General features: G+C 33.3%; 1 protein-coding gene across 1 annotated transcript; it reads right to left on the bottom strand.

Moving 5' to 3' along the window:
* Positions 1–2,342: 2,342 nt before the first annotated feature.
* On the bottom strand, positions 2,343–11,012 carry LOC110995104 (probable chitinase 2). Its single transcript, XM_045628986.1, has 8 exons — positions 10,953–11,012; positions 10,352–10,534; positions 9,848–9,948; positions 8,959–9,224; positions 8,110–8,270; positions 7,132–7,286; positions 4,413–4,740; positions 2,343–2,669 (listed from the first exon to the last, which is right to left on the bottom strand). The coding sequence occupies exons 1-8, from the start codon at positions 11,002–11,004 to the stop codon at positions 2,455–2,457; spliced, it is 1,461 nt and encodes a 486-aa protein (XP_045484942.1). The 5' UTR covers positions 11,005–11,012; the 3' UTR covers positions 2,343–2,454.
* Positions 11,013–12,039: the final 1,027 nt, after the last annotated feature.

Genomic DNA, 12,039 nt, shown 5'->3' with positions numbered 1-12,039 from the left:
ATTGTTACATATTTAATGTAACAAGTAAGCTAATTTTAGTTAGAGTATAATATATTTTTTTTTATTTCATTTGGATACCACATATCTATTTTAGTTGTTATTGTCAGTAAAACAGATGCAATAATAGTGTCTCACATTTACGTCTCTTAGACTACAAAGTTCTTACATAATGCAAAAGCATCACGTAAAACAAATTTGTCTCTCTGCGCGTTTTTAGGCGTTCCAGTGAAGAAGTGATGGCAATAAAACAGTTATTTGCAAAGTGTTCGCGACATCTGTGCCACCTTATAGATTTTTTAAGCAAAATTGCTTTTAAGATTTCTCAATAATGGCTCGGTTCAAGCGATTACATAAAGCGCTGCTATATTTTATGGGTTCACAGAGGGTCCATTTCGGTTTTTTTATATATGGGCGCAAATTAATATTCTTCTTATGCGGTACACTCTTGACAGAGCGATCGTGATAGCTATGTAGTAGAGGTAATAGAAGGGGCAGATGTGATGCCCTTCACGACCTTCCGCCATCGTTGCCTATTAGACGTCATCATGCTGCACTGATTCAGTGATTCTACGGCAGACTTAATCTGATCAGTCCAACGCGTAGGTGACATGCCACCGCTTTAATATATAATGATTATATTGTTATAAAAATATTAATAATATTTAAGATAGATATTTAAATAACTATCACAAAACTGAGAACTTCAATAGTCAAAAACTATTAGACACTGTATTAACTGCTTAACTGTTTAAAAACATTGGATATTTAATTTTGGTGAGGCGAGCATCATATAATAAAAGTTTCTAGGCTAGGCAGTAGAAAGGAAAAATAAACTTCTTAAAGTCTTAAATATTACTTATATTAAAATAAGCACAGAATAGCAAAGTTATAAACGAAACCAGATGAAATCAAATAAGAAAAGAGAAAGCGTAAATATGTATAAGTAAAGATTAACAATAAATTAATTATAAGAAGTAAGGGGTAAATCGCACACATAAGTATCACGTTCGATAGTCTCCATAATAATACTCCATATCGCAATGTCCGCTGGTCGCGTTGCCAGACTTGCTACTAGCTGCAAGGTCTACTGAGAAGACATGAATGGTATTATTGTTCGCCACAATATAACTTCAGAAACTTTCAAAGTAAAATAAATTAGAATTAAACAACATTATTCTGACACAAATTTTTATGTGAGTAATAAATACATTGTAAAGTGGCGTTTCGTTATTAAATTTGTAATTTGTTTAAAATAAATCATTTTGAGTTATGTAAAATTCAAATAAATTATCGTATTAATATATGAATTATATTTCATAATTAATGGTGCAATTCAAACGCAATATGTTAAACGATAACTTGAATGACGGTTGGTTTATATAATATAGATTGAACTTTTAGTTATGTTCTAGAAATCGTATTATAAATAACCAAGCGATATTCTGTGTGTGTTTTTATTATAATGTAGTCTTTACACGATAATTATGGCGTATCGCCGACACATATGTAGGATTGCTGTGCCATATGCTTTCGATTTGGGACATAACATTTTACAAGCGATATTGATCAAATGGTAGTTCATTATCTCGGGATCCTAAGGATCTATTAAGGTGGATAAATGTTTAATGTTTTTTGTCGAATTTTTATATATCAAAATGGAATTGCCAGATAACCTACAAGTAAGAAATACGCGTCTAAATGATCATACTTTGATAACAATTCCCAACTTCAAAGTCAAGTGACAAGATTAACTATGTTAGCATCTGTGACAGACATCATTTATTATAATAATACGTGAATATAGCTGTGAAGTAGGTACAACAAGAATTTACTATATAAAGTTTTCACAGTCTTGATTTAAGTTTTGCACTTTCAGAGTTTATATTACTACATTTCAAACCAACAGTAATGGTACTACTGATAATTTTAATAGATGTTTCTCGCAATATTTTTATTTCTATGAAAATCAAAAAAGGATTTCTCTAATTCTATTAGAGAAAAATTTATAGATTCTTCGTCTATTAATAACTACTGGGTAACACATAAAACCCGAAAAACATATCATATTCACGACAAAGTTTAATTAATGTTAAATTACTAAAATTCGGATGAAGGATGATACCTGAGATGTTCCTGCCCAGATATCATCCTTCACGTTTCTGCCCAATCGTAACTTTTGTAATTCATTTATTTTCTTATTCTTTTGTATTGCATTGTATGTAATTTCAAGATTACCGTTTGGTTTCATTAATTGTTTATTTTTATTTTATTTAATATTTACTTTTTTTCTTTCTTCTTTCTTTTAAAGTGTACTAACTTTGATAAATAAAATCATGTTATACTTTCATAATTTATTGATGCATAATGATAAAAATTACTGGTTGTTTACATACATAAATAGGTCTAAACTTTCAGAATATGTTTGATACACAGATATGAAAGTAAAATGTATTTTTAGGAAACAGGGCCACTACATTTTACATTGCTTGCATAATTACATGCCAATAATGACTGGTCCCAATATAGATTACTGGGGCACAGAAAGTAGTGGGGCTTATATGAGCCATCCCCTATTGAGGTACACACATAGTACGATCTGCAACTCTTTGGGTCAGCAAACCAACCGAACCCTTTGCAGGTGAACTCAGGATCGGTCGTTGTTAGGGGAACTGAAAAATGAAATATGTAACGATTTTAACACATAATAAGGTAACTCTATCATATCATCGGTAGCTCATATTTGAGTCATGGTCAGAAAGGAGCGGACAATCGGTTTCTGTCCAGCACGCAGTGGCGTAGCTAGGGGGACAAGGGCCCTGGTTCATAGGGAAAGAATCGGGCCCTCCTCCTCCCCTCTTTCCGTGCAGTTTGAACTAATATTGGCCTTCAAAATTATTGATAAGAATAAGAATAGAAAACAGTAAGTGAACTTATCCCTAGTAGGCTAAATCCATACGTCGTCTCTATTAGAATATCCATGTGTTTAATAGAAGAAAAAGGGAATAAATAAACAACGACGCACATGACAATATAGAATATTTATTATACAAATGAGATTAATTAATGGAAAAAACGATTTTTAACAGAATTCCCCGCCCAATTCACAATCTCTTGCTTGTTTATTTGCGAAGCAAACAACCAACACGGTTGGCAGTAGGCAGCATCCAGAATTTTCGAATAGCATATCCAAAAACGATCCACTGGACCGTATTGTGACGTAGAAACGTAATACGTTTCTGTAAAGCTCCTGTTATCTTGGTGGGGGTCTTTCGGAAAAGGTCCCGGAGGTTTCCAAGGTCCTAGCAAATCAGTAGTTTTTCGTTATCGTTCAATTTCTTGTTCGTGTACTTTCCCAAGTCATTTGAAATTTCAAGAGCTTTTGAAGATGAAGAAATGGATGATTCTTCTAATGTAGGTTGCACGGAAGCGTCGCGGTAGTCATTTACAGCAGTGGTATTGTCGGTTGTTATTGAATCCTGATTTTCCTGATCTACTCGAGACACTTTATTACTTAACACAGCTGTGTCCACGTTATCAATAAATAATTGAACACTCGTCACTTTTGACCGATATTCCAGCTGTTGAAGGAACTGTAGCAGAAAGCGGTTTCGTAAAAAAGCTGTCTAGCTTGGTCAAACTGTAAACAATCCAGTGTAACTGTTAAAATCTCAGTTTGGACAGGACAATTCTCTGTTCCACTGTAAAATGAAGTGGGTACCCCGTTGTTTAAGCAGTTTACACTGCGATATTTACTGTTTCTTTTTTTCCGTGTAGTAGCTCAGTGTTTTCAAAGCTGAGGTTTGAGGGCCCCCTGAGCTCCGGGGCCCTGGTGCACTGCACCACCTGGCCATATGATAGCTACGCCACTGCCAGCACGTCTTTTATTACAATGTACAGTTTTGAGGACGATGAGTCTTTCATTATATCAGTTCATCTGGTTGGTGAACGGCCATGTGATCATCGCATCTGCGCACTGTATGGCCGAAATATGATATGATTCGTTGTCTGCAATCGGCATAGTACATATACTCTGTATGCGGAGTTGTGTGTCGTTACACACCCACACGGCACACCCTACAATCTCTATGTAATATTAGTGTTTATTCTGTTAATCTTTTGACTGTCGTTTAGATTTAAAAAAAATTAATATTTTAAGTACCTAAGCTGTAAAGTTTTTTAAACACCTAAATAAATACACGAAATTAATTAGAAAGAAAGAAATTCTAAAACAGATAATATTGGTTAAAGAGAATCTTCCTATCGATATAACATCGCCAAATTTAAAAGGAGCACTGATTTAAAAAGTTCCAGGTAAAAAGGTTTGTGACAAATATGATTCAATATAATTCCCTAATCAACTTTACGACGTATGGTAACGACAGCCAATTTATTGAAACAGGAATATATAATACCTGTCGTTGTAGTTGCATTTGGAGTGGGTCGTAAAGTGGTTGGGGTGATTGTAGTAGTAGTTCCAGGGTTCGACGAATTAGATAGAGCTCGATTTATCGCTCTAAGTAGCGGAAAGTCCTCTCCATGACATGAACCATGAAAGTCATCAGTCTCGATACTCCATACCATAACCCCAGCAAGGTTTTGCTTCAAGGCATATAAAGTTTTGGATGCTAATGATGCACCATCATCGTAAGATACCCAATTTCTGTTTTGTACCGCGTATGGCACTTTGGCTAAATTGTCGAATTTTGTGGTCCATGATTGTGTGCGGAGTAGATCACAAAACTGTAAAGATGGGATTAGAAGTTGATTATTATTTAAGTGAATACCTTAAGTAATGGGAAATGAAAAGTAATGAAAAATTAATAAGTTATTATTAAAATATATTATCTATTCAAATTCGGTTTTGTAGAGTTTTTAAGTTGAGAACCGCTGGACCGATTCGGTTTTTGATTTGATGTTGATTTTTGATTTGTCTTTATTTCAAATAGAATAACTAGAACGTTGAATTGATAATGAAAGTAAATAAAAATCCAATACAAAATGTTCAAGGGTTACATAACTGTGAAAAATTTAATGTTAATCCCGTCGATACGGAACCCTCAAATAAAAGGATGTATTTAATAATGGTCGAATGGAAAAGACATATCCATAAAACTAGGATAACAGCGTATTTTAGATTTAAAAAAATGTAGAATAATATCAGGAATTAAAAAGGTGTGACATATGTATTGATTGTCTAATACGTGCGACGCTTATTTGTTGCTCTTGGGTTAATTGTAATAACATTATCTCTTCTTGTGGTAATTGGTTAAAAAGTAGTGAACTTAGTTTAAGTACAATTTTAGCTGAACTAATTTTAACGTTCATTGAATGAAAAAGAAAGAATTGAATGATAAGTAGCACTACGTTTTTAGGCCTGGGCCTCAGATTTCTGCATCTGTTATGATTTGCCAATCTAATAGGTAACTAGGTGATTAGTGCTCGATACACGCTGCCACCTTTTTGGGTCTGAGGCAAGCCCATTTCCTCACAATGATTGCCGTTACTCTACGACTGAATGTTAAATGCACACATAGAAAGAAATTCTATTGGTGCGCTGCCAGGGATCGAACCTGCAACCTGCAAGAATCGCACGTTACAGCCACTTCACTCATATTTGTATAATCTGTAATACGATATTCCTCGACTCAGCCAGTCTATCCAGCTATATTGATAATATTATACAGTGTAGCGATACGCTAACATCTTAATATTAATAATCTTTAGGCGAGTTTTCCAATTTTAAAAATTAATGGCGTCGTGTGACGAATGGTGAGTGGCGAAGAGAGGGATTTTAAGGACGCAGCATATTTTCATAAACATCACTAAAGCGACATTTCTCGTTAAACTGAATTTAAGACGCATTTAATTAAAGTGAAGTTCTTATCAAAGGTCTTAATTTGTAAATGAATTAACTCAAAAACTTCATTACAAGACTGCCGTTGATAGTTAACTAGCGAAACTTTCATCTTAGAAATAACGAATTAACTCAACAGTTAAGTGAAATAAAACTTTCAGGCGCGTGGCAGCTTACCAGAGCAATGCCCTAACCGAGACACGTTCTTTGTTTAATTAGTTCAAGTGCTTGTAATATACTAGTACGTATGTTGATAATTTAAAATGATGTTATATGTAAATAAAGAGGTCGCGGATAAACCGCCAGTTGCAGGAGTGTTTTAGCACCGATTCTTTTGCAACGAAGTGTTATAACACTTCGTTCTTGGGCTATAGCCCAAGAACCCATGACGGCTCGACCTTCGTTATTTTATAAAAGCTGGAAGTTTCTCTGTGTATGTATATCTCCAACTCGGGTAAGAGCGACCAGCGACAATAGTTTGGATTGTGCTTACTTCGAAATGTAACAGGTAATAAAGATGCGTAAAACAGTATTATTAATTCCTTTAAGTATAAATTTTCTTCAGGATAACTTTAGAAATCACGTTATCATATTTATAACATATATAAAATTCCGATTTTTTACTATTACGAAAGTATTATAATAATTTATTAAAGTTTAGGTTAGGTGCTTGGCAGGTTGCAACTGTAAAAAGTAAAAATTTCTTAAGTTATCCTATAGACAATATAAAAAAAAATATCTGCCCAAGTAACTAAGCCAAACTCTATAGTCTTTGATCGTTCTTAGCTGTGTTGGAGACAAACATAATTAATCTTTAAGCTTTTATAAAATAATGAAAGTTTAGCCGTCGTGAGATCTTTCTCTATTATATTTTTTCGTGTTACAAAATCTTATAAAAGTTTTTTTGTAAAAAGACAAAACAATAGTATCATCTTATCATACTGTTGATTCTATATAATATTTTATAGCAGTTTATAATTAAAAGTATAATTTATGCAATTATATTAAATACTGGCCCTACGAACTTCATTTCGCCTTAGTGTAATTTTTTACCTACCTACCTTTTTAATATCTACAACTCGATGCCTCATAGAGACTATCCAAATTTAGAATATAAAGGAGTATTTTAGTTTTTTCCAATTTTTTATAAAAAAAAACCTTACTCAGATTTGGAGGAAAAAAATATTTGAAATGGTCTAGCCTCTCGAGTTTTGCGGTTTGGATATTTTGGGATTCATTTTTATATTCAGATTTTAGATATATATGGAGTTTCTTACCTCATTATAGCCAATATTACCATTGGTACCGGTATACGGGCCTGCAATACCCGCACCATAAGATGGTGCTCTAACCGAGTTTTGTTTTGGATTAACTAGATTAAACGTATGGGCATAAAATGGGAGACCGATGACCAGCTTCTCTGGTGGACAACCTAAAAATAAAACATTTCAAATCAATCAGACTTTAGAACTCTGTTATGTCTTGTTCTCATTCATGTGCGTGCTTGCTGATGTTAAGCGTTTGTTATTTGTGAGTGGTGTTATTAGGTGATTAAGAGTGGTGGAGAGTTTCTTGCCAGTTCTTCTAGTTTGCTCAATCTATTTGATTGGGAAAATATAGATTTCTATTGTTAAGACCCTCTGCCGCGATTTTAATGATTATTAAGTTATTGTGTGTAAAATATTTGTTTGAAAAATTAATGTAATAAAAAATATCTGTAATACATATGAAGATAATATTCGTTCATTTGGTCAAATCCCGAGTCTCGTCTAACAGAACCTGCCAATAGGCCACAGACAGACACATTCTGCGTCCATGAGTAAAATAAAAAAAATCCTGCAAGGAATCTAAGAAGTTCTCATACATGTTGGAGGCGGTCACTTTCTTAATCTTAAATTTTTCCACTTTATGAATTATATTTGTTTTATTAATAATCATTCAAATCATCACCAGCTTGCTGGCGAAAAGGCTGAATAGCCCTTAAATGGGTTGGACTGCATGTGTTCTTATTGAATATACTTTAAAGCTAATTCACTGATATAATATTTAGGACAATATTGTAACCAACCCAATAATTACAATATGTACATTGTCTGTTTGAATAAATAAATAATTATTGTTATGTTACTGTTTACTTCAACTCAGGATTGAATGAATTGATCCTGATACACACGGGCCTAAGCCAAATGAACAAAGTTTTTTATGAGTCTTTTTTTCTTTCTTATAGAAACGTATTAATTATAAATTAATATAACCTTGTGACAGCCAATACTCCACAGCAACGTCGAGTGTATTCAAGGATTCTCTAGGCGAATTCCCATCTCCTTCGCCTTTGTATAGCGGCGCATTATGGCCTGTGACTGCGTCCCATGGCCCATACATATCGTATGTCATAATTCCGACTATATCCAAATATCTAATATAAGAAAAGACCTTTGAATTAGGAGGTAAATCATAGGTCAAATGGAAATAAATACGAGGCCAATAAAAACATTTGCCTCATATTACATAAAATAAACAATGTTTGCTTTTGTTTCATTACTTACAATATGACTTTTTGAAATATATTATACATTTCTATGTAATTGAAATATATATTATATTTATTTACATATAGCTGGCAGCTACCTCGCACAAAGAATTAGTCTAGCTATTCAAAGGGGTAACGCTGCTAGTATCTTCGGAACCTTGCCTAAAGGGACTCCTTTTAATAATATTTTTTAATAATTAAATTTTAAGGTTAGTTATTAGATATATTTTTATGTATTATGTTAAATTACATGAATTTTAAAATTGAAATATATTTATTGATATATTGGTGGCTCATAATCAGAGAGAAAACCAGACGAAAAATCAAGTAATTTAATAATTGCTGAATTCAAATAGATAAGGCAAAAGATCGCACGACCGTTGAAGAATGTAGAAGAATGGATCGCTCGACGCTCTCGCAAAATAATCGTCGCAATCAAAACTATAAGAATCGTAGACCCGTGATAACAAATCATTTGACTATTCATCGCTCATACTGATGCCTAGCTAGTCGTAGTTCAGTAATGTATTTTCATTACCATATAAACAATATAATAAGAAGAAATAAAGCTTACTGTGCTATCGAAGGTATATCGTAGGACAACGACGCGGTAGCTTTTGTAGACGCCACAGCAGCAGACAGCAGCAAACCATACTCGTCAAATTCCGTTCTTAGTTCTTTAAGAAGCTTTGTAAAGTTGTCTAAATCGGCTTTTCCATTGACAGTGTCTCTACGATTTGGGTATTCCCAATCTAAATCTAATCCATCAAAATCGTACGTTATTATCATATGGATAGCGCTCGATATAAAGTTTTTGCGGAGGTTAGCGTTCGCTGCCATCTAAAATAACATCAAGATAACAAATTTGTATGATTATTAAGAAGAAATAGCGTTAGACTCTCATTCCTTATGTCGTATATTCAATCCCCGGCTATGCACTATTAGACTTTCTTTCCAAGTATAACCTTCGCTCAAATGGTAAAGGAAAAAATTCGTCGACGGCGTATGTCAAGCCCAGGAAGCTGATCACCAAATTGAAACAGATGCAAAAATCTGAGGCCTAGACCTAAAAAGGTTCTACCGCCACTGTTTTATTTAAAGCTATTAACCTAATAGCAAAATATGCTATTAACTTAACAGTAAGGGAAAATGATCTAAATAATATGGAAAAAATCAACTTTTTGGGTACTTATAATGCGGGACGATTAAAAGCTATTAGGTAAGCCACAGTCATTCGTGGATCAATTCTTTCGAGTATAAAAATAAGTGTTTTTTTACAAGATTTTAGACAAACGATATTTACTTAGGTTGATATTCTAACATTTAAAGAATTTATTAACAATACGGGTAAGAAACATTTTGTTCACCTTAATACAATGCAGCACCAGTGCCTGATAGGAGTTTACAGAAATAGCAACTAAACTTTCAGCGTTTAACCATTCGTAAACAAAACAGTAACTTACAATCGAATACTTTGCGGAGCCCTCATTCCAACCGCCAACAGCCAAAATAGTTTTCAACTTGCTGTTCTTTTGTTTCAATGCGTTGAATTTGCGAAAATTATCTGGAATATTTTGATGGATTAAATGCTTATTTGTAAAGTTTGGCTTGGATTGCAAAAGTGGTTTGAATTTGACCGAATCGAAAGTACTTCGTAACAAAACAACGGCGAGCGAGATCTTATGTTTCTCTATCTCTGTTGACCGACTGTTTTTGATCACTATCTTCGTTCTTAAATGAACACTAGTGAATGAAATTATTATCAAAACATACTTTAGTTTGTTTTGATAATAATTTGATACAATCGTAAGTGTCCAAATGGACCACGTCATATGTTTGGTTCACATAATGGTTATAGTTTTTGAACTATCGGAAATTGGCAAAAGGGTATATTGTTAAGACATATTCTTCTAATAGTCGCCATCTGATCTCGAAGATTTGAATATATTTTCTAAACTTTAACTTACCACGTCCCCAATTATCAGGTAGGTCCAAGTACGGGTCCAGTGATATAACAGATCCTTGCGAGTTGATACCAGCGAATGCATATACCAAGTGTGTACAAAGGTTTGTGTTGATGTTGGTTACGTCAAATTTACCCAAACCGTTTCTATAAGTCGCCCATGTTCCATAATAGCAAATTACATTCTCTAAAAAATACAGGGAAATAACATGAAAGCTATAAAACAATGGAACAAATGCTGAGGTGAAATTCCTTTGTTTCACGCTTAACTTGATATCCTTTGACGAATCTACCCGAACGGAGAACACACACAAGCAAGTAATTGGAATATTCAGAATTTAAATGTAATTATATTTGCATCCAAATCCACAGACTATTTTCATATTGCATATCAACAAACCCAAACTCAAACTAAATCTAAACCTTGATCAGTGTTTTTTTACAAGTAGTACCTGACACACACCGTGAAATTTTTGGTCTGTCTAGCTCATTGAACGTTCCATACCTAATAAACAAGCATGTATTTGCACGTAGACACAAAATTACATATGCCTCGTGATGCAACAGTAAGGCTCTAAAAAATTAATGAATTCATAAATACTTACTTTCTGCTAAGCCACCACACATCAAACACAATACTATTAACTTAAAAAACATCTTCAATCCTGAATCCACAGCAATCAATCAACTATTTAAATGATCTTTATCAGTATTGCTGTAAGCTTGTGATGTACTTGAGATTGTAATCAAATCGGTTTTGATTGAAATTTATTGATGTTATTGATAAAGATCCATTCTTAATCCTTACCCATTGATAACGTTTGAGTGTTTTAAGCTATTGCTACTACCAATGAAACATTTACTTTATATAGACTTTGTTTTAATGTATCATCTAATTAACGTGATAAACTTATTAGCATAATATTAACTAATTGTTATCCCTTAATCCTTTCATTAGTATATGGGTTCAATTAGTTATCTGTTCTCGATGCTCTTCTTAGAATTTGTGGTTTAACGTCAATTAATAGCAATATTGTATTTTGAGTCTGAGTAAATACAATATTGTTAAAATAAAATATTAAAGAGAGGTAAATTGAGATAATAGTGAGATATAATGTTTACCTCTCTTTAATATAAATAGAAAGCTTATTATTGAGACGTTTATTAGAGATTTTGTAGATATTAGCTTTGAAAAGGCTCGAATTAAAACGTTTCTAACGTACGCTGCCTTGACGATGAGAGATATACAGGTGTCCCAAAAGTCGATGTCAAGTCGAAATTTTCTCATAGGTAATGCCACACCAGTTATCAGAAAAATAAAAAAATAAAAATAAGTCATATATTTTTGAAGTTATGGAAATTTTCCTTTTATTCCAGAAAATGTACACCATGTGACAGTTTTTTTCATTCCTGTTGTTACAAATATTTACTTTTTAGTAGTAGGACATTTTTTTTTCAGGACGATCAGTTGAACTAGTGCGAAAAATTAATTTTGAAAACTTGGTACGGTATAAAATGACATTTTCCTACAAGTTGGAGTGATCGGCACAGGGTTTAGGATCATAGGTTACATAAAGCACTATTCGGGATGACGTAAGAGAAAAAAAAATGGCAAAAAGTAAATATTTGTAACAACAGGAATGAAAAAACTGTCACATGGTGTACATTTTCTGGAATAAAAGGAAAATTTCC

This window comes from Pieris rapae, chromosome 7 (genome assembly GCF_905147795.1).
Source record: "Pieris rapae chromosome 7, ilPieRapa1.1, whole genome shotgun sequence".
NCBI lineage: Eukaryota > Metazoa > Arthropoda > Insecta > Lepidoptera > Pieridae > Pieris > Pieris rapae.
Note: the sequence above shows the minus strand (reverse complement) of the source record. Positions and strands in the feature narration are given on the sequence as shown.

Bases quoted from the DNA above. Each gene is read 5' to 3' on its own strand.
- LOC110995104 (XM_045628986.1), bottom strand. From the start codon at position 11,004: ATGTTTTTTAAGTTAATAGTATTGTGTTTGATGTGTGGTGGCTTAGCA. The intron at 10,535-10,952 runs GTAAGTATTTAT...TGTATTTTTTAG, and splicing joins GTGTGGTGGCTTAGCAGAAA to AGAATGTAATTTGCTATTAT. The intron at 9,949-10,351 runs GTAAGTTAAAGT...AAAATATTCCAG, and splicing joins ACCTGATAATTGGGGACGTG to ATAATTTTCGCAAATTCAAC.